The 23,759-nt window shown below is 42.7% G+C and overlaps 1 protein-coding gene across 6 annotated transcripts in view; it reads left to right on the forward strand.

The window, feature by feature from the left end:
• Nucleotides 1–14,311, forward strand: part of pcdh7b (protocadherin 7b) — a 124,262-nt gene extending 109,951 nt beyond the window's left edge. For 2 of the 6 annotated variants that reach the window (XM_086197437.1, XM_086197438.1), the window contains exons 3-4: nt 12,357–12,375; nt 13,368–13,516. In XM_086197437.1, coding sequence (XP_086053563.1) covers nt 12,357–12,373 — 17 coding nt within the window. In that variant the 3' untranslated portion in view covers nt 12,374–12,375; nt 13,368–13,516. Of the gene's footprint in view, nt 1–12,356; nt 12,376–13,367 lie in introns of all 6 variants that reach the window. The other 4 variants (XM_086197434.1, XM_086197435.1, XM_086197436.1 and 1 more) reach the window with 3 other exon arrangements.
• Nucleotides 14,312–23,759: the final 9,448 nt, after the last annotated feature.

Here is a 23,759-nt window from a genome sequence, read left to right on the forward strand (position 1 = left end):
ATCAAAACAAAAGAAGTGGGAAAACAACTTTGTGGTTGTTGTAGTGCCACAGAACTCCCACCAGATGCTATGAAAGAGCCAATTCCACCTTTAACTGAAAGGGAGACACCGGAAAAAAGTGATTATAATCTAGATTAGACCACAGTGCTTGTGTACTTCCGATAAGATCTTGATGACAGTGCCTCACTGACCTCAAATGTAATCTCCCTCTCATAGAAACAGATATTTTATACATGAATTTTAAAGAGCTCGATTTATCCGGAGCTCAAATGCAGGAATGTCCTAGAGTTGCAGTGAGCATTAAGAGAGGCTGAAGGTTATTCCCTTGTCACCTGTCCAGAGCTCACTCACCCAGGATACGACTCTTTCTTTCCGTCTATCTCCCTCCCTCGTTCCTGTTATTTTGATAGGGGATCCATTTGGTTTAAATTGACTCATTTTGTCAGTGGGAATCGGAGCAGTGAAACTGAAGAGGGAGGAAGGCGAGGGGCTGCCGACGCCGCTTTGATCCCTCCAACAGGCAGTGTGAAAAGTGCATTTCATAAAGGATATCCGCCTGTGATGAGCCCACCAGAGTGACAAATTGGGCCCCCAGTGCTTTAAATAATACACTGTGTATGGTTCCAGTCATGATGCCGTATTTCTATATCGCTAAACTGGCCTGTTAACAAGGTTGTGTTGAAAGAAGGCCACGGTTAGCGACTCAATTCCAGAGCCACTTCCAATCATCTCCCTTTCTTGTTCATCCGTGTGATACATGTGAATGTTAATGGGAAACTTGCTTTCAAGTGTCCACTTGCATTCAAATCTGGATTTGGAGCTTCAAGGATAAAAAAAAGCGACTTTTGAGGGATGACTTTTGAGTGAGCCTTGTTGTCCCTGTGGCGCTTGCTGCTGGGAGCATAACCATGTACTGATAAATGTTTAAGATGTGGTGCGCCACGGTAGCTGACACCCCCCCCCCCCCTTTATCTGGTGAGCCAAAGCCAGGAGGAGGAGATGGTGAAATTGTTCAGACGGGCTTTTTGCCTTCTTACGTTGCATAATTTCAACCAACATGCAAAACCTCTTCCAGATCGGGGTGGGAGTCTCTAGGAACCTCATGGTCCGACTCCGTTGCGATTGAGAAGACCACGATTTTATCAGAGAATAATCAATGAGCATCCATGTTTATTCTTAGATTTTTATTGATTTTTATTTATTTTTTTACTTTCGTCGTCTTCATATGTGCCATTCTTAAAAAAAAAAAAAACAAATACGTCAAGTTTGACTCCAGGTATTTTTTGATGATTTGGCAAAAACGTCCACTGGGACTTGAGGATGAGCTTAAAAGATTCTCGAGTCGGAAGGCGAGGGGACCGGCATCTCAGTTTAAAAACGCTATCTCAGGAACACAGTGAGGGAATTGCTTTGTTTCAATTTGGCACCAAAGTCCACTTGGACTCGAAGATGAACCGAAAACGTTTTGTTAGTCGAAGGCAACGGCCGCTGTCATTCATTGACACTGTGACATTCCCGTTGTTGTAATAACTCAGAAACACATGGAGGGAATTTCAACAAATTAGGCACACGCTTCCACTGGGATTCGTGGATGAACGAAAAAATATGCCACAGCTAAGTTCACCCCACAAGTATGCAGCATCTGTCACAATCCTGTCAACAGGATGTCTCAGTCGCACATTAATGGGGAATGTCTTCAAACGTCCACTGGGGCTCCAGGATGAATGTGAAAGGTTTTGGTGGTCAGCTGTAAAGGCACATTTCGCAAGGCAGTACAAGCAGTACTTCTATTTTTTTCTGGCAACTGCCTGGGTTTTGAGATTCTAATTGACTATTCAGCATCAGAGAAATAATCTCTTTTCAGAAAAAAAAAAATCTCCATACATCTAAGAGTCTTATTTCCCCCCTCTAGTACAAAGCGAGAGGGCTTGTGTTCACTTGTTTGTGTTGGTTCTTCTGGATCAAAAGTATGAATATATTTATAAAGACAAACAATGTACAGGAATACAATGTAGACATCTGAAATTCCTCGAAAATATGCTTCCTTGCACTTCAGTCTCTCTGCTCATACACTCACCTCCTCCTCCCTTACGGATGTGTGCCAAAATGAGGGAATCATCAAAGGAAATCTGCAGGAGACATGCCCCAAAGTTGAATCTCAAGTCAAAGATAGAGTGAAAAGGGAAGGTGACAGCACAATGCCTTTCTGCAGCAAATCTAATATACTCGTCCAGGAGGGAACAGCCTGGCCCGTGTGTCGGATAGTCTATAATCCAGGACACCTTGGCGTTATCTGGCTGTATCGCTCGGAGCTTTTGCCTGTGCAAGAGTGGCGGGATAATGTCGAAGGGACTTGAGAAGTCCTCGCGAGAAGAACTAATATCACATTTGCTCACAATACACAACTGATCAAGACAGCGTCATAAGGGGGTCAGTCATTCTTGACCACTCTGTGGAGGCTTATAAACAACAAAGACAGCCCACTCCGACTCAAGGATACATTAAAGCAGGACCTATTTGCTGACTGGCACATCCTTTTAGTACTTTCATCAGTGCCGCACTGTGCTGAGCGTTTTGATGCGGTTTGTATTCAACCTTCCCGGTAGGTGTTCTCTCTGCCCTTTAGGGAAAATTTTCTAAAACCTGTCTGATGTGGTCATCAGACTATAAAGCTGCATTTGTTGTATCAAACACCAGGATTTAAACTGTTGAACCACGACCATAAAGACGGCATCATTTAATTTGCAAAACAAAGCCACGGTTTCTTAGGGCATTGAGGTGTTTTTTGGGGGGGGCGAAGTGGTGTGGAGCAGGCGGTGGGGGGCTACGGAAGCACACAATCCCTCTAGAGAACATCAGATAATTTCAGCCCCGGAGTGAAGCTCACTGTTCATGAGCACGCACAAAGAAAAACTGAAAGCCCGTCCCTTGAGGTCAGTCATAATTACCCCCAGCGCAATTCCACCACTAGCTTTTCCATTAAGGTCATGACTCACCAGCTCACTCTGGCCCCAGCTAGCAACTGTGAGCTAATTGCTACACTCAGGATGCCAAGCATGGTAGATAGTGGGTGTTTTTGGGCTGACTCATAAGCCAACTGGCTAGCCTGCAACTGCTAAGTGCTTACCACAAGTTTTGCTGTAGACATTAGGTGCTGAGAGAGCACGCTGGGATGCATCCTCTTATTGTTTGGGTTTTTTTTTCCTTTTGTGTGTTACATTTAGAGATGTCTGAGTTGCTCCCAAGTACAGATTTGGACATGTTTAATGGACTCCACTGTGGTTTGCCCTCTTCAGCCTGCTATTGCTCTCCTTTAAGACACCGATGATTTACAGTGTAAGAAATCTGCTCGAACAATGAGGCTGGGGGGGGGGGGGGTAATCATCTTCAAAGCAGAATAGAAAGCATTCAGCGTCATTATTTTTAGCCGGTTGCTTTCTGTAGTTATAAATGACAAACGTTGCCTGTGGTACATCATATCACCTCTCTGTAATTAATTTGAGTTCTGTAAGTAACTTGATGACAAGCCGCAGTTAAATTGGCTGGTTGTGTGTTCTCTGATAGCTGGCATCCGTCTGAAGGGAGGAACCTTCATACTGTAACACTACTGTAAAATCAGGAGTGTTTTTGTTGTTGTTGTTACAACAACTCAGTGCTACCAGAGGAGGGTTTTTTTAGGGCCTGAATCCTAAAGGGGCAAAGACCCTTTTTTTGTTTGTTTGTTTTTGTTTATTTTTTTAATGTCAAAATTAAGTTGAAATGTTGAAAATTTGGAGAAAAACTTGGGAGAATAAAGGAGACATTTTGAGATGAAAGTCCAACGATCACATGAGTGATCATGGCTGCATCTTTAAAATGTCTTGTATTGAGGAATTGGTGAAACTGTACTTTAGAATCACTTAAAAGCAATAAGACAACTGATCAAGTTAATTGATGCAGGAGGTTTGGACCTGCCTGGGGGCCAGAAATGCACCCTTGCACAAGGCATAACGTGACCAGTCATTGTAATACATGGGAACAGCTTCACTTGCGGCATTAATTTCCTGAGACAGCTGTGAGACTGCGCTACTGATTGCTAATTCTTTTTGAACCGATCTTTTTTTTCCTCCTTGTCGTGCAACGATCAGGCCCTCGGTGACTTTATGAATAGTCAAAACTCCAAGGCTGCACTTGCGGCGCTTAGCACACACCAGGGAGAATCCATCAGGTAGGACCAGGTAGGACCAGGTGGAGGGACTTTCTCTCCTTGCCGGCATGGGAACACCTCAAACAGCTCTTCCATTCAGCCAGGGAAAGGCTAGTTTCTGGGGTTCCCTCGCTAGAGCTGCTACCGCTGCTACCACTGCTACCCAATAAACGGCTGAAGATGGATGGATTTATAGCATTTTCTTGACATGAAAAAATGTTCCATTCCTTTTAATTTATTTCCATCCATGCCTGAAATACTCATCCCTACCGCTTTAATATTTTACAGTATTCATGTACTTGGACTCAAGAAGCCACGCTTGTACAAAAATAAAAGTTTAGTCAATTCAAATCTGAAAATATCAGCACATACGTAACATGAATGCTTGGTTTGTTAGTGAAAAAAAAAAAAAGAAGCCCTATTTCCATCCCATCTTATGTAATTTATTCTATTTAGCTGCAAACAAAATATAAGGTTGGTTGCCTTTTTGTCTTCCTTTGAAACCCTGCGACACATGAACACAACCCCATTTCTGCGACGTGTAGGTCATGCATAGTTTTTTCTGGTACGCAGGACACATAATGAAATTCAAATGCAAATGTGCTGCTGGTGTTGTGAGTGCCTTTGCCAAGTGGTATAATACTTCTTAGTTAAAGCTTCATATTTCATACGCTCCTTTGGGGGCGAAAACATGTGCTGAACATGAAATATGTTCTGTGCGGTCGCCATTTATTTTAACCATATCAGATTTTTTTTTTTTTTTTTTTTTTAAACATCAGGTTTTCTTTATTATCTTAACAGTACCCCTGTAGACGGACAGTATCTTCATGACAGAGATGTTTTCTACGGTATGATCAGTAAAAAAAAAAAAAGGCACCGTTTTCCCCCTCTTTTTTATTTTAGCGACTATTTAATTGAAATTATATTTTGACAAATAACCATTTAATGGTGTAAAACTGGCTATTGTGTGAGAGTGTCTGGGGGTGTGCGATAAGAGTAACAGTGGAGGAGAAGCAATGACACTTCTTTTTCTAAAGACTGGAGAAAGGGTGGTGGTGGGGGGGGGGGGTGTGAGAGAATTTAGAGGTATAATAAACACACAAAAAAAACATTTTTATATTGAACCCCTAGCTCACATTAGCTCAGTAAGCCCTACCATTTTCCAAACACCCACCGCCTCTTCATCCATATTTTGTATTTGTCTAATCAAATGTGTGCTTTTATTCCTGTTTGTGGCTGACGAACATTCGCTCTCTCTCTCTCTCACACACGCACACACACACACACACACACACACACACACACACACACACACATAAGCTTCGTTGTATGTAGAAGTGCCTCGGTGATGTGAAAAGAAGCCGCCGCTGCCATGTTGCTTTATCAGTCGCTAGCAGTGTTGCATGTGTGCACTATAGCAGAGCAGCTAATGCTAATCCTCAGGAGGCTTGCTGAGTATTTGGTATAAACTCAGATTGCTATAAAGAAACCAGCACATAAACAAGGGAGGTTGCTGACACAGGACTTTATTATTATATATTGTAATTGGGTTGCTGTTGTTTTTTTTTCTTGTAACCGAATTAAATGCAGTAAAAAGCAGGTTTTAGCTTGAAACTGGCTGCTCTCATCCTCTCATAATATAAAGAAAATAATTTGTATGTAACCCACATAATCATGAGCCAGGATTTTGACAACAAGGCAGCCGCTCCGTTGACAAAATCAAGTGTTTTTTCAATGAGTTGCCAGGAGATTTTTAGCTAACGTTCTAGCGGCGGAACAGATTGTTTTAGCCATATGTTGGGACATTTGTGGTTGTTTTTTGTGGTGACAAAACCTGGCATTTCAGCCAGATGTGTAGTAAGTTCTTAGCGGACGATCTGGTGGTAGAACCAGGTGTTTGGTGGCAAAGCTCCTAGCTTCAAAACTGGATGTTTTTAGTAAGATGTTGGAATATTTGCAGCTAACATTGAAGCAACAACACCGCTTTAGCAAGATGTTAGGACATTTGCAACTGTTGCTTCAGCAACAAAATCTGGTGGTTTACCATTTGAAGCCGTTCTTCTGATGGCAAAACTAGGTGTTGCAAGACTTCTGTCTGGATATTTACAGCTTTTGGTCTTGATTTGATTTTGTTCTGGCTTCAAAACAGCATGTTTTTAGCAAGACAAGCTAACGTTCTAGGCACAAAACCAGATGTTTCAGTGAGACTAACAAGGAGTTATTGCAGCTGTTGTTTTGGTGCTGAAAACAGGTGTTTTGTACAGGTTTTGTTGGTTTTTTTTGGTGAAACATCTGGACATTTATTTGTACGTCAGACCAAACATTTATCTTAACCAACTGTTCCTTGTGCCTAAACCTTACCACAACTATCTTAAAATACTGGGAATTCCACTTAGAATGACAGGAACGTTAAGTGTTTTGCTTGATTTTTTTTCGACTTCGCGCAGATGCACTTCCTCCCTTGTGGTGCCTTTTCCTCAGATATTACATGTGTTTCATGAGAAAATCTTTTGTAGATATCAGAGCATATTGAAGAGATACTCTTGTCTGTGGCAGGAAGCCAGCACCATCATTTCATATTGGAAGAGGGTGACTCAGGCTGTCTTTTTTCTCTCTCTCTCTCTCTGTTGCAATAGAAAAGGTCAGAGGTCAGAAGTGCTCTAAGGACACTGTCTGTAGTTATTTTCCTATATATAGGGAGTGAGGGGTAAAATATGCTGCTGGTGAACAACCACCTGCTGCACTCCATATACGTGTGTGTGTGTGTGTGTGTGTGTGTGTGTGTGTGTGTGTGTGTGTGTGTGTGCGTGTGCGCGCGTGTCCGCTAGCATACAAGATGAACGAGGGAGCACGACATGCTGGGACGTTTTTATTTATGGGGTCTCTGAGTGCTGACTGCTCCAATTGGACGGAAAGAGCTGGAGGATGTGTGGAGAGAGGACGGGAGAGTGCAAGCCCCATTTGATAATTGGCTGAGAGATCGTCACCGGAATGAAATTATGCTAGTTAATCTCTACTCAATTAATTACCTCAGGAGCAGACCGCAGTATATTTATTATTTCCAGAAAGTGTATTGACCCCGCAGAAGGAGGAGAGATGCCATATCCCATCATGCCTACCTGCATCATAGCTGAGAGGGGAAGAGCTTCTCCTGTGTTTGTTCCACATAGAGGTTGGGGGCGTCTAGAAAAGCGAGGCAAAAGGAGGTGACAGCTCATTACAAAACTCGATCAGGGCTCTGTATCTTACCCCCCACCCCCTACTCCCCTTTCCATTTTTCTCTCTACGCCTGTCCCGTACCTTTCATGGGCATGGCATGGGATCCAAATGATTCCCTTAGTTGCCCTTCCCAGACAGTAAATACTTCAAGAAGCTCAGCGGGAAGAGAATAGATTACCCTCCGCCACTTTCAACAACATTCCTCCAGCTGGCCTAAGCAGCACCGCTAAAGTAAAACTTCTACACGGATAGAAGGAAAAGGGGCAGACGCGATTCAAGTACGACGAACGAAACAGGGTGTGACTTTCATGAATGCATTAAGGAGTTTTACATTTTGAGCAATCAAGAGGGAATGAAATGATCTGCCTTTTTCTATTAACTGTCCTAATAGGGGGTCATTTTTTTTTTAAGGTTTGAATATGGAAAAAGAAAAAAACACCTCCATCAATTACTGCCGTCACTTGAAATGCATGCCATGCTTTCAAAGGTCACCGCTCCCGAGGACTCCCCTTTTGTTCTCCATCGTTTTCTCATCCATCCCGTCTTAATTGCCTGGCAAATATCTCAGCAAGAGGAAGACAAATATCGTTCTTTTTCTGTGGATATTGTTCCGTCTGAACCTGCTGTCACGCCCGTTAATAATTTAGCAGCTTTTCTTTCCGCTTCCCTTTTTTTTTTTTTTTTTTTACTTCTTCTTCCTTTGGAACACACCCTCCCTCACCTTGTCCCCTCAGCTGTTCTTTCTTTTTCTATTTATTTCTTCATTTCCTTCCTCCCGCGATCCCTTTTTGGTTCCCCCGGCCTCTTCTTCTCGGTGTGGGTGTCTCATTTTTGATGCGGAGGACCTCTCCACTGCAAGGCGCTGCTACAGGGGCCCTGGAAAGCGGGACAACCAAACACAAGGAGTCTCACTCTTACAGCATAATTAGTCGTCAAGATTCACCTAATTAAAGGAGACCTTATTAGAGGCAAGAATGAGGAGTGGGGGACAAACAACGGAGGGAGTTTTGACTTTCATCCCTATCCGTCTCTTTCCTCGTATCCCTTTCCAGTCTTATTTCTTCTCACGAAGGGCTGGGTGTCTCCAACAGTTGGTTTTTACAGGATAAATATTTCACACACACAGACACACACACCCTTCCTCAGCAGCTCGGCGTAATCTGTATGACACGCAGCTGTGTACGCTGTCATCTCTCGGGTTGATTGCTACGCCGTGCGAAATAGATTTGTCCATACAGGGGGAGGCCTTTGATGAAGGGGTTCAAGGCAGTCATTTCCACGTTCTTTGTTCTTGCACATGCACCTCCTTTGGTTTGTTTGGTTTTTTTGCTTCCTCTTTAAGAAATTAGAATCATGTGGATGCTGTAAATGTACTCGCACGTTAAAGTGTTTTTCCCTTAATGTGCGGAATTGGATGGAGGCTGATTAAATCAGATTACTACCGAGGTGAGCGGGACATTTAGACGTAATGTAGAAGCTTAAACAGTTTAAATCAAGATACTTGGATAGATAAGTGAGAGCACATGATTTATTTACAGTACAGCGTTGCTCTTCTGTCCTGTCTTTGCTCATGTCCTCAATTCTGTCTCCTCTCTTCTCCACTGCTCTTTTTGGCAGTGTGTTTGGCCTACGACGGCCCAGAGGCAGCCATGCTGTCCTCTCCGCTCAATCTGCTGTTTCCCTTCTCCGAGGCCTTAACCCTGTTGAACACACTCTCCCTTTTGTTACCCTTGTCTTGGCTCTCTACTTTTAATTCTCTGTCTGTCTGCCCGTCCCAAATGCACTTCTCCATCTTCTCCATTTCTTCTCCGACCCTTTTCTGCTGTCCAGCAGACTGCAATGTCTGTCAAAGACTCTGCGCAGACACGTGTATGCACATACAGGTGGTTAATTACATGAAAAATCGATGTGTAGGAGGACCTGGAACTGTAATGGAATAGGTGTTCCCTAATTTGGTGCTGTCTTATGTAGTGAGATCTTGTGACGGCAAACACCGTACGATTTTCATCACTGCCAGGCATAAAAACATGAAGGTACATCACCTCTGTTTCTGTACTCATTTTTACCTCCATCCGGTTCTCTCTCCATCCGCTCCAACCGCCGCTTTTGCTGTTTGGCTTCAATCTGCCGGCCCAGAAAAGAGAGGCCAAAAAAGGTCACGGAGCTTCAGTCTATGCCGTAGCGGTTCAAAGCGTAAGCCAAATGATGGAGAAGGGAAAAGGAGAGGAAGGAGTCATGGGAGTGGGAGTCAGCACAGCTCAAAAGTGAAAGATTTGTTGACGTAGATGGCGAGTGTACTCATGCTACAGTGTAACCGTACCGTACAGTCTATCACAAACAAACTGAACTGCCCAGAAATGCCCACACAACAGACATGAGTCTGCATATGCCCGGAAGAGAGAAGGTTTCTATTTTTATAATGCTTATATTTGTGTTTCCATCAACATATTTTGAGGTATCACATTAGGAAAGGTTGATGGAAACAGCAAAAACCCAAATATTGCTTGTCGAAGGTTGTTTTTGTTTTAACTTTATCATAAAAGAATAATTGCACATAACAGGAGATGGAAACCCCTTTTAGAATAAGGTCTAGTCAATCTCAGGACTGGTTCTGCTGGTGTCTTCCAGGCCATTCCCAAACTTCCTCTTTGTCCTTGGGCAGTATGCATCATGGCCGATACACAAAAGAACAAATACAACTCCCAGATTCTCAAGACATCTCTCCATTTTCTCTGCTCCATGGCTGACAGTGACCCAGTCGACTCCTACTTTTTCTATGCGGTAGCAGCCCACCTTGATATTACCTACACCGCCGTCATCCAGCAAGAATACACATTGTGTTCATAGTCTGTTCAAGAGCCTATCCATCCCACAGCCTAATTTTTTTGCTCCATAGCGTTTGGCCTAATTTGCCTTTTTCTTTGCAATACTTTAAAAATTCTCTTTACATTTCAAGGCAACACAACTGATAGGACCTCATTCACAGACTCAGGGCCCAAGTTCACACCAGCAACCAAATACCTACTGTACCCCAGCAGTAGTGGGTCTTTGATATACCCCACCAGTGTAAGCTAGTCCGCTGATAGGGTGGTGGACTAAATCCAACCAAGAAAAGCTCCACCAGTGCAGCGACTGGCCCACTTTCAGCCTGCAAATTTGAAAGCATTTGCAATGGAATTCATCACTGTAGACTTTATGCTCGCATGCACACACACATTCCCATACACAGACACAACACACACACACACAAAAATCACCAAATGCACACAGTGTGAGGCAGAACTATCTGTGTGCACTGATGTACGTTGGCGTCTCTGCGGGTAATCATCAGTCGAGCAGCGCTTACTTTTGTCCATATGGAATTACATCTCCACTGCTCTTCTGTTCTGCCCGCCGCCTCTCTAACTCATCTGCCAATCACTCCCTGTCCCTGATCCACCACCCCTCTCTGGCTTTTCCGGAAGCTTTTTTTTTCCTTGTAAAATTCAAAGACGCCTAATGGCTGGGGCCATTATGAGCCCACCCGCCCTGCTTGGAAGAAAGCTCTCCGAGTGATGGCCAAGCCTGTGGCACTCAGATTGTGCCACTGTATACCAAATAACAACACCCCAGGGACAGAACCTGGGATAGAGGGGCTTCTTGCTCAGCTTCTTAACACATCAGAGTGACCCGCTTGTATTGTGTTTGATAGCATGGGCTTGTGGGATGATTGTGAATATGTAACAAAAGCCTGCTGTTCTCTGCTCTAAGGGCTTTTCTTTTAAGATGTCCTGATTTCTGAATTGGGTCTAGAAAGGGCCGATGGATATGTGCGGAAGCATCTCCATGGAAAGGCAGCACTTTTATCCTGACAATTTCATAAAAACTGATTCAATAATCCTCGTTAGTGGCATTTTTATTTGTTAATTTCAATGTTGAGTGGACTCTAAAATGAATTTACCTACAGCTGTTACTTTATTTGTCCAGAGGGAAGGGGCAGATAGCTTTAAGTGGTTTTAAAGTACTCATATTGATGTCTCAACCTCAGGGGGAGGTGACACTCGTGTAGAGAGACCGAGGACATTTTTACTTTGAAATAGCAGCCCATTTCATTAGCTCAGTGGGAAACGTCTTCATTTTTAGCGAGCCTGCAGAGCCAATGGAGCATGGCAAGGAAATAATCACTCCCCTTTCAGCGCGCTGGCTAACTAGTGTACCTCGCCGGCTCACCCTGCAGGGCAGCAGAGATGGGATGCTGAAAGTTGGCCGCTTACCCAAGAGAACTGGAGGATGCAAGGTTTTTTTTTTTTTAATTCTTTTAATAATTTGTCAGCGGAATGAGGGAGGCAATTGGATGCAGGAGAGCTGCAGTGCATTGCCGGTAGCCTGATAGCTCTGTTGTAGCTCGGCTTGCTATCTGCTCGTCTTTTTTTGGCGGCTGCCTCCAAGACAAGAAGGAGGGGTAACCACACTTGTCATTTTTCTATATTAGCACTCATTAATTCATCTTTTTTTTGACTTCCATTACATCTCTGAGTGTTGTTTTATTTCCATGCATTCCCTCTAATTTATTTAGCGATTCACATTTCATTAAACAGAACAACTCGGTTATTTGGACTCACTAATGACAAAAAAGTTATTTGATTTTTCTTCTCCCTCGAGGGTTTGGCTGTACATCGCTTGGCAACCATTAGTTTTACATTTGCAACATCAAATTTCCAACAAAAGAAATAGGTTTTTTTAAGGAAGAATGGCACTCTTTCCAATGAAGTGATTTTACACCCGTAAAAAGCCTCTCATTCTTTGTCTCCGTATGTCCTCTTTCTTTGCTGTCCTTACCTGCATTGTGTCTCGCAGTCATGTGTCTGCTGTTGTGTTTTTGTTTTTTTTTTTGTTTTTTTTTTTAGCTAATGCTGTTTTCAAATATATGACAACACAGAGTGATTCCTGTTCTATTTTTTTTCTTTTACAGGAGAAAAAGAGCATTAAAAGTAAGCCACGGTCCAAACTCTTTATTTATTTAATTTTTTTTTGTCCTTTTACAACGGGCAAAGGCATGTTTGGCTTGCACTCACCTTCGCTTTTGCTTATTTTTTTGGTTTTCCATACTCATAAATGACATCCAACATCTCTGAAACACTGTGATGAACTCAGGTATGACTAAGCATTCGGTCCAGGCTTCGTTCCTCCCCTCTCTTTTATATCGAACTCCAAGCTGCTGTATTATCTGTCGTGTTCTGCGAACCTGTTGTCCCGTTGTAGCATTGTAAGCATATTATTTGCTTTGCTTAAGAATACAACAGACGCAGCTAATCTGAGGCCAGCGCCCAGCTAGGTAATTGGTTAAGACCGTTATTAGTGGATTTAAGAGGATATCCGGGGTGCTTGAGCCTCGCAAATCTATTAAGCTACTTAGATCAGGATGTGATTGCCGTCTGTCAATCACCAGATAAGGGGTGTTGTCGGACTCTCGTCGCGCAAACACCGCACACACTCGAGCAGATCTTCAAATTCAAACTGACCTCTTCTCTCTCGTCATCGCTCCCCCTCTTCCCTGTCCTCCATCCCCCCCCCCCCCGCTCAGCACAAACACATTTTGAAGCATGACATTATTTCAACTCTGATTCACGCCACGCCACTGTTTTTTAGTTTGAGGCTGTTGTCCAAGCCAGAGCAGTCTTTTCATTGTTGTTTTCTGTTAACTGTTTCTGTCATGTGGTATATGCATGAAACTTAGTGCAGTTGCTTAATTCTACAAACCAGTAGGGGGGGGGGTGACCAGTTTTGGCTGATTTTTACCCAAAAACATTCAGATGCGATGATGTCATCTTGGAAAAAAAATACAGATCCTTTCATCTAAATCTTATTTGACACATAACACACGAGACATGTAGCGTCAGGAACGTTTGATATCATATTATATCCATTTATGTGGAGCAAACAATGTCCCTGACGTGTTTTCTCTCTTCCCTGCTTCCTCCAGACTCCCGGCCCTTGCCTGACGTAGCCATGACCGGCAAGTGCACCCGGGAATGCGACGAGTACGGCCACTCCGACTCCTGCTGGATGCCGGTGCGCACGTCGCCAGAGCGGCGGCCATCCAAGTCCACCACCACCCCCCAACAACCAAAGCTTTCCACTTTCATGAGCGGCAACAGCAGCGGCAGCAGCAGCACCGAGCAGCCCGGCAGCCAAGAGACCCTCGCCATGGCCGCCATGGCCAACGGAGACCCTACCGCCGCTCACATGATGGGCGATCGCAATCGTAACCTGCTCAACAAGAAGATGGCTTCTTCCTCCTCCTCCTACGAGGCTTTCGGCTCGCCTTCCTACGGCTCGCCTGGAGGCGGGGAGGAGACGCTGGGCCACCCCACTGAGGAGATCCCTATGGCGCCTACAGGGGAGTACAAGCCCACATCCTGTGGTACTCTGACGCGACGGGAGGTGTACCTGTGAGCTGGGAGTGTTCCATACACCTGCTGTGCCACATCATATGGCATTAAAACACAACACTAAGCATAGCTGTAGAAGTTTTTAGCCCCCCTTGTTCTGAACAAGGTAACATTTCTCCAAAGACTTTTACAATAAAAATATGTGGATATAGACATAGTACCATTTTTATAAGTGCTAATTACGGCCTGGAAGAAAGGAGGAGGAGGAAACACGAATGAGAGCATTGATGGGACTCGGGATGTGGCTGTTTTTATTGGCGAGTCCGGCTCTTGTGACACAATCTGCTGCCTGACAGTCAATCTGTACAATACTCAACATATAAGGTACATGCATGCATTGCCTCCTGCCCCATTCCCCTGAAGATGACACTGTACAAAACCTTTTTTTCAGTTTTTTTTCTAGAAACAAAGCTGTAAATGTGGACGATTTTGACTTCAAAGTGTGTCTAGTCATAATTTTTTTTTTTTTTTTTTTTTTAAAGAACACTTCAGCCGTGATGTTCCATGGCTGCAACTATATATTGGGAGTAATGGTCTCTACCGTTCCGAGCTGACCACGAACTCTGTCGTCGTGACTGATCAAAGTTGCTCAATAGCAGACCAAAACTTGACTGTATTCAAATCTTATCACGTCAGGAAGCTTTAAATGTTCTACCCTGAAAACGTCCTGATTCAGTAGGCTTTCGAAATGGACGCACACAAAAAAAGAAAACACACACACAAAAAAAAAAAAAGGGAGTCGATGGAATTTGATGCAACAGTCCGGCTACACCCGTGTACTATGATGACTTCTTACCAGTGTGTGTGTGCACTCTCCACAGACGAACACTGTACATACGCATCGGACCACCCAGCAACGACACATTCCCTCTGTCTCCCCCTCAGTCTCTCGTTCTTTATCTTTGATTGGCACACTGGGTTGACCACGGCCCCCTCACCCCCCACCCCCCCCACCCCACCCTATAATACAAGACGAAAGATCTTAGAGCCATGGCCTATCACCACATTGGCTGTAAAGCATGTGTGTGTGTGTGTGCATGGTTGTGCCAATTTGGATCACCTCAGCGGGATGCCGACACCCTTGACGACGTAGAGATTGGTTTGACAGTGGTATCCTGGGTAAACGCAGTGTGTGGCATGCAGAGATTGAAGGGCGCAGTTGAGATTTTAGGTGCATACGGGCCAGATAAGCAGTATATAGTATGTGTGTATAGGCTATACTGTTTGTAGTGTATAGGTGTACACCAATAGGGCGTGGCCGAGCTTGTCCGAAAAACAGCTTTTATACAGTTATTACTTTTTTGTGTGTGATAGACTGAGCAATAAGTATCATGATGTATGCATTACCGACTTCTGTTCTTCTCAAGCCTTCAAAAAAAAACAACCCACACCCGGCCGTCCCCCGAGAGTCCTTTTCTAGCACTGGTAGATGACGCTTTCCATGGCGATGGCGCCCTTTGAGCACGAATGTAAGAATCAGCTCAATGGAGAACAATCAGAAGAAAAAAAAAAAACAAAGAAAAAAAAAGTGGTGAACAAATTTTTTTTTTTTTTGGGGCGAAGAGGAAAAACGCACACAAGCGAAACCTTCGCCAAAAAAAAAAAAAAAAAAAAAAAAAAGGATGAAGCACCCCCCCACACACACACCCTCCAGCCCCAGTTTAGCTCTCCGGAAGATGTGAAGGATTTCCTTTTTTTAATGAAGATTAGAATGTGATGTCTCCACAAAAACCCTTGAAGCTGACACCCAATGACCACAAACACACACAGACACATGACAATGTTGCGATGTTGTGCCTCCCTGTCTATGGTAATTTTCTTGTTTGTTTCTCAGCTACAGAGGCACAAAACGTAATGACTGTAATAAAGCAAAAGAATATCAGATGCAACGGAACTTTTGTATGTTAGCAAAACCCCTTTTGGTTTGACTGGAGCTGCTTTTTTTCTGCATTCCGGCAATCTATAGTCTGTAAGTACTACTCGTCGTTCGAAAGAAAGTGCTCCTATACTTATCAACTGTATACATGAATATTTACTTTTTACTGCACGTTTAATGGGAACTTACTTCACTTAATGAGAAGGAAGAAGAAAAAAAAACTGTAAAAGAAAATGTACAAAAAATGTTATCCCTGTAAACATGGAATTCCACCTTGTTGCTTGCTTTTGTTATACTTAAAGAAACATTAGCCATGTAGTTCAACTTAGTACATCAGTTAAGGCTGTACCATTTTTTTTAATTTCATACTTCAGCCTCTTAAATCACCACACAAATTTCTCTTTCCTCTTTTTACATCATTTATACTTTTATGCTAAATTTTATCTTCATCTTTTTTCCCTTTGTTCTTTTGTCTTTTTTTTTTTTTTTTACTTTGTAATCCCGTACTTCGATTTGTTACACAACAAATTGTGGAGTTGATCATGACAATGTACTCTGTGTTTTTACTTTTTTTTTTTTTTTTTCTTTATCTGGTGCCACTTTGTATATTTAGAGTGCTTCTGAAAAAAACAACAACAACAAAACAAACAAAAAAAAACAACAACAAAAAAAATAGAGTGAATGCAAATATGCAATCGTGCCTTTTTATACCAATTGGTATGATTTAAACGTTGGTTCGGAATGGTGAATAAACAAATACATTGCTTACAAAAAAACAAAAAAAAAAAAGTAGGTGGGGTTGGCGTTTGAGAACGGACTAAAACACATTTGCATATCTTAGATGAAATCCCATGATGTCAAAGGCTTCTTAGAGGAAGATCAGTCAAATGTAAGAGTTCACTCAGCTCTCGTTGAAAAAAGATCCATTCTTAGTATAGTGCATTACCGAATGAGTAGAGATACATGAAAAAGTTGCTTGTTGGTAGTACTAATAATGATTTAATGGATTATTTTTATGTACGTGTACGTGCACTTACTTGCCAATTTTTTTCGGAACACCTTGCTAAAACTGTACGATACAACAGCCGCACAATAAATCCTCCTTTCGGGAGTCTTCTAAAGTTCAGTTTTGATTGAAATGTGTTAGAGGAGAAGTTACCTCAATGGACCATTTGGAGACTCTTGAACTGTACTGGGTACAAAAGAGTGTTAGGATCAGGCCTAAGAACAAAACTTTTATTTTGTTTTTTGTTTTTCTTAGTGTTGAGAATGAAGTCAAAACGTTGAGTGTTCAACGGTAAGAATGACGTCAAAATTAAAGCGCGGCAGGTTCGACACACAGACGTTTCATGAAGACTGTAAAAATGTCGATGAGGTGACGGTAGAACAACCGTTCGAAGAATTGAAATAATCACTTATTCAAATTTGGTGTGGTTTCTCTTCCTGTAAAGGTGCGGTTTTCAGCACAGTCAGCTTTTTAAACCTATGGTTTGTTTGTTTTTTGTGCTAAAAGTGAACAAACTTGTTACTCAACCTGATTCTGAGGTACAAGTTCTCCAATTTCTGTACACATTTTGTAAGCATTTTTAACCCTGAAATGTGATGTTTGTGCTCAATATTCCGACTGACTGCTTTTTTCTTCTCCCTACAACTCTTCTACAACTGGATTATATCGAAAGACGTTCCTCAAATTTTGTCTGTCCCATTTTATGAGTTAGGGTACGTAAATATTCACACCCATGATGAATCCCAGTACAGTTGGCAAGTTTGAGGCGTACGTAATCGATTGGCAAGTGAGTGTATATGACATCAGAGGTCAAGTAACCTTCTTTGTGCATGAAACAAGCTCTAGGACTGAATATAGAAGCACAGAAAGATGGAAGGAAGGAAACGAGAGGAGAAAAAAAATGCTTGGAGACATTTGACTGCTCACAGTTGAAGCAGCCTGGAGATAAAAATGCTAATGTGACGGTTTACTACGAGGAGTGGAAATGGAAGAGCGAAAAAAAAGGGGGGGGGGGTGGTGGTGGTGGGCTGGGCTGGGGGGGGGGGGGGCGGGTAGCTGACAGAACACACACCTCAGGGTGTGCCAAGCAACACGGGGGTTTACAGTATATGCATATCGGTAGGTGACGGGAAAAGCTGCCCTGCGAATAAGTGGAGTACAATATTTGCTATGATTTTGCAGGGCGACGCTTTGAATTTCTAGATCAGATAAAAGTCTGCAGAGGGGAAGCTCAAGAAGAGAGAAAACATCAAAGAAAAAATGGCATACATTGGCAAGTGAATGGAGTGTGCAGTAGGTCATTTCTGAGCAGCGGCTGACCTAGTAACTCTGCCCCCCCCCCACCCCCCCAAGTGGAGGTGACTGCTACTGAGATTATGTTAGAGAATTGGAGATTTTTCACAATATTTGACGTACAGTATGTGTCTGCCATGCAATTGTACGCATCTTCTTTTGCTGCCTGAGGTGTGTGTTCCGAACCCCACGCTCTCATCTACTCGTATAGCATTCACAGTGTGTAATGAGATTTGTAATATTAACCATTACTATTTGTCCTGCGACTTGGATGTTGATATAGAAATTTGAGGAACAAATTTATCATCGTTTAATATGAGTCACTATGCACGCAGCTTAGCTGAACATGGCAAAGTGTATTGAAACGCAAGTCCACTTCTATTTATGAGATATTTTACATAATTTAATTTGCTTTTGTACAGGTTTGTGTAAATAAATTGCTTGTCATTTTTGTCTCTGCAAAAATTAAAATATAACATGGTAAAACTAAAGCGTGTCAATCCTCTACGTTTGGTTTCATCGTGGTGGGAAAGAAGTTGAAAAACTGAACTGAAATTGTCGTGGACGATTCCTGTTCGGATTCATTTTGTACCCTCAACAAGCACAACATGATGAAAACATGAGCGACCAGCTAACGACGCAACATTAGCATTCATTTGTTGGAAAAACCATGTCAAAATAGGCCAATATTGTAGTTTTATTCCAGTTCCTGTGACTCCGTTGTGTCGACGTGTTCCACATTGAAGCGGAACTTTTACTGAAAGCTGAATTCGATTGGTTTTTCGTAATTGTCATCCATTCTTGTAGAGGCAGAACTTTGCTGTTGTAGAAACTCATTTCCAACAGGTTCAACTTAGAATTATTTTTTCAATGGATCAAGAGGAATTCTGCATTCATTGTTTGAATGGTAAAAATTCATAGAGAAATATCCCAGTTAGAGCCTGAGGCAACCAATTGCCCACTCTTAAAACATAAACAAATACAGCTCCCATTATTACTATTTTAGTATCTATTTTCTATCCTGCTTATCCAGTCAAGGTCCTGGGGGGTGGAGCCTATCCCTGCTGACATTTGGTGAGAGGTGGGGTTCACCCTGGACGGGTTGCCAATTTGTTTGTTTGTATATAGATTTAGATAGAAAGACAGACAGACACACGTATATATATACACACATACATATATATACATATATATACACACATACATATATATACATATATATATACACATACATATATATACATATACATATATATATATATATATATATATATATATGTGTGTGTATATATATATATATATATATATATATATATATATATATATCTCGGTGGTCAGCACTGTGGCCTCACAGCAAGAAGGTTCCAGGTTCGAGTCCCGGCTCCATCACAGGATCTTTCTGTGTGAGTCTCCATGTTCTCCCTGTTCCTGCGTGGGTTCTCTCTGGTACTCCAGCTTCCTCCACAGTCCAAAGACATCAAGAGGGACCAGGTTAATCCAGACTCTAAATTGACCGTAGGCGTGGCTGTGAGTGTGAATGGTTGTCTGTCTCTATGTGTTGGCCCTGTGATGGACTGGTGACCCGTCCAAGGTATGGCACACAGGTTTTTGAACAAGAGCCCCGCCCCCGACAGCGGTGAAGCTGTGATAATACCCGGGCATCCACCTGAATCTCCTCTGCTGTGGTTCGGTGTCCAACCATCCTTGTAAGGTAGATAACTGCAGGCCCAAGTGTGCAAACAGCATGACAAAAAGACATTTATGAGAAAATAAGGACAGATAAATACATGAAATTGTTAATCATTGCTGCACATTTAAGGAACGCATCAAGAAATATTCGCTCTTTAACGTCCATATTTTTCAACGTCTTGTTTTATTGCCCTTACATTTTTTTTTCCCCCTCACACAGCTGCAGGGAACATAAGCAGGTTTAAAATGATTTTATATTTATTGTATGAAGGTGCTGTGTGTGGGGGAGGTGGAGGTGGAGAAATCACATTTTTATGTGTCATGGCAGGAACAAATAAACAAGTTTACAAGGAAAACTCCTGCAATAACTTTGATTAAATCGTGATCAAATTCCATCAAGGTTGATTCGCGCAGAGATCGCCCAACTTTTCTTTTCAGGCGGACCAGAAAGTCTAAAAGGGAGTTTGGCAGGAGCAGAGCGTGTACTCATGATGACATAATGCTCGGGAGGTTTCGGAAAAAGGCACTTAAATCAGTAATGCCACATACGTCTTCGCAAAGGTGGAGATTTTTGCTAGTTTTAGTTGTAACTTGGGGCATTCTTTCATGACGCGTTTCCTTCCCCCACCCCGACTTCCAGATGTAAGCAAATTTGGCTCCAAGAAAGGAAAAAATAATATCATCATTTGTCAAGTTTTAGAACGTAAAATGTCAATGTGAGGAGGCGGGGGGGGGGGGGGGTTGTTGGGTAGTCAATCAAGGAGTCACCTTTTCCTCAATCCCGTTTTTTTCCCCCCCCACAGTCTGCTGCCATCTATTTCTCATTTCTCTACCCTCCCTCGGAGCTGTCACCCCCTTCTCTCACCCGCTCACTTTCTCTTACGTAAGTAGATCTCATTAATCACCGCATTGCGAGGCTTGTATGGATTTTTGTCAAATTGCTTCTGCCACATAAATATAGCACATAAAAATGAATGTGCATTCAATTCACCGTTGATGATGAATGGCCGCGAGTACATTTGCGTTTTGCTTGCTCCGTTGCAGCTTTTGACCTACAGCGTGCGGCGTTCATAGCTCATCTTTGGCGAGAGATCACGTGGACGGCTCTGTCATTGCTGCTGATAACTGCTGGAAATCTATCATGTGCCTGCGAGGGTGATGGGGAGTCCTGTGGGTAATAACTAAGTGACCTGTACGCACCAGGGGGAAAAATATCACCAAGACGCCCTACGCTGTCTGTCTGGAACAGTCTGCTACACTTTCACTGTTGTGGTTTGCAAGTCAGAACTTTTCACTGTGTAAAACTAGACGAATGAGCAAAACTAATCCCAGATGCTGCTTTGCACACCCACAGTGGGATCTGCTGACCACAAAGGAGCTCTATTGGAGCGTTAGGGGTTAAAGGAACGTGCCAGCTCTTCACCTAATACGCTTCTCCAGAGCCAGACAAGAAGGTAGATACCTTTCTCTCCTCTGTGCTGCATTAGGGTGCATGCATGCTAATTAGCTTAGCACAATGAATGGCATTGGATGGTAAGTGTTAGCATCCCCTGATCAAAAGTTATCAAAATCTACTTTTCATCCTTCAGCCATCGAACATAAATGTTTGTTAATGATTAGCAGAGAAACTTCAGGGCAAACCAACATCCTGAATTTAGTCTAATAGCTGATTTTAGGTATGCTAACACTTACCATTCACTACCATTCATTGCGCTAAGCTAATTTAGCTAACTTGGTATCAGCTCTGTCGTGCACAAACAGAGGAGAGATGGGTATCTGTCCTCTGGTCTGGCCCTTAGGACAATGGTGAATGAGAGTATTTCCCAAAGTGTTGATGGCAGCCACCAGCATTTTAAACATCATCACTACTCTTTCAATACCCCAGGAATATTTTGTGTCTAGCGCATAAATTCTTTGTTTTTTAAAAAGAAAAATAACAAAACACTTGAATCAGGGTTGATTTCATCTGAGTCATTTTCACACAAAAATGCTGAGAAAAAGACTTTTCTTTAGAAACAGGGATTTTCAAGTACAAAATTGATTTTTACCCCCCCATATGATTACTTCAATTGTATGGAGTAAAAATATACAATACCAATCAGCCTGGTGGAGCTGCATACCCCACCCCCACCCCAACCCCCCAGACAGCCAGGGCATCTCCCTGCCTCTTCTACCCGACTGAAGTGGCTCCTCAGCCAGCCTCACACAGTGACACAGGCCCCCTGGAGAACCACAACATCCATCCACCTGCTGTATCTTCCAGATCCCTAAGTTTCTTCTTTGCTTGTTTTTCTTTAACTTAGACCTAATAGATTGCTGGAAACGAGTTAAATGCCTTAAACAATGACACCCCAGTGGGCATCTTCACTTCTCCACCGCTACACAGTCGGTGAATTCATCATGGACAGTCTTATGTTAGCCGCTGACAAGAAACCAAGTGTGTTTGGGGATTGATCCCTCGACAGCAGCACTCGTTCCTGGTCACCGACTCATGGAAGCACTTGTCCCTAAAGTAAAGACAGATTTCATTATTTACTCAACAGTCTGGAGAAGTTCTCAGGGTCCGCTCACTACCGCAACTCTATCACGCCACGGCGTGAGTTCAATTCCAGTGGTCTAGTGGGCCATTTTCTCAAAGCAGAAGGGGAGAAAGAACTATTTCCATCACACAGCTTTGGTAAACCTCAACCAACTTGTGACAACGTACGAGTGTCTCAGTCATGAAGCACTTCAAGTCATAACATTTTTGGAAGTGAGACGTTCGTACATGATATTGTTGTGCGAAAACGAGGTCCATCATTTTATCCAACAGAACCTATAATATTGTCTTTTTCTTTTGCATTTCTTTGTTGCTGTCACTTCACTTCCGATCGTCCCGCTCACACTCATTTGTATGTACCAGAACTGCTTTTTATTTATTTATTTTTTAAAGACCTTTAGTCAGATGGAATCAATAATAGATACAACTTTCAGGATCAAAATGCTTCTGATTACTGCGAGAGACGCCGACTTATGGGGATTTATGTCGGACATCATAAGGACACTCAGTTTTGACAGGAGAATCAAGGGGTGATGTGGTAATGTTTCTCTGCTTTCTCTTCGGTCGCGGCCGTCATACGGAATATTTCAATCCAGTCGATTCCTTTCATCAGTTGAAAATATCGTTCCATGGAGAAAGAGAGATCCTGCTGGATTTCTGAACACTTGTTCTCTCCTGAAGTCAAACATTGGCAATGTTTACATGGGTAGCTATGACCTTATTCTAACTAAGACAACATTTCAATTCAGGTGATTACATGGGTTAATGTTTTCATCCTTGGTCGAAGCACTGTAGACGCGCGCATATCCATACCTCCAGACGTTTCTTGCGGAATTTGCCCTGAAATTATTGCTATCATGTTTGTACATTTTGAGTATTTTCTTGCTAACTCCCCAAGAATCACGGTCCACCATCTGAAAGTGTAGTTCTGGACTCTTTTAATGTGCATTCTTCATAGACGCTAGTTTTGTCCATCCACGTTGTGCTTCAGTTTCCTTTTTTGTCTTTCTCGTTTGTGTTTTTGATCACTCTAAGTCACTTCCTGTTGTATTTTTAAAGCGCTTCCCTGCTGTCTTTGTCTGTTTCCCGCCTTTTTTGATCGCCTCACCTGTGTCTTGTCTGGTTCATTAGTCCTCGTCAGTCACAACCATGTTCCCAGGGTTTCTCGTCCTATCAGCTCCTTCCCTGCCTTCGTGTTCTCCCACCTGCCGTTCACTGTCTCATTAGTGTGGCTGTATTTAAGTCCTTGTCGTCGCTTTCATAGAGTTAAACAGTTTGAATGCCATACAGTTTGCAAACAATTTAGCTTACTAAAGCTGTTTTCATGTCTACAACCCACGTCAGTAATGTGACTACAATCAAAATATTGATTGGCCTCATTTATACTGAAGCAATAATTGCTCCCAAAATTGTGTTTCGCCTTTGAACTGCTCACAAATGTCTGTCTTGAGCTCAGAAAGACATTTTCTTCATTTCTTTGACTCCACAATGCAGAGAGAGCAAACCAGTGATATTTAGCT

The sequence above is a fragment of the Aulostomus chinensis genome, chromosome 24, assembly GCF_037954235.1.
Source record: "Aulostomus chinensis isolate RoL2024-O1b breed Wild chromosome 24, RoL_Achi_v1.0, whole genome shotgun sequence".
In the NCBI taxonomy this organism is placed as follows: Eukaryota; Metazoa; Chordata; class Actinopteri; order Syngnathiformes; family Aulostomidae; genus Aulostomus; species Aulostomus chinensis.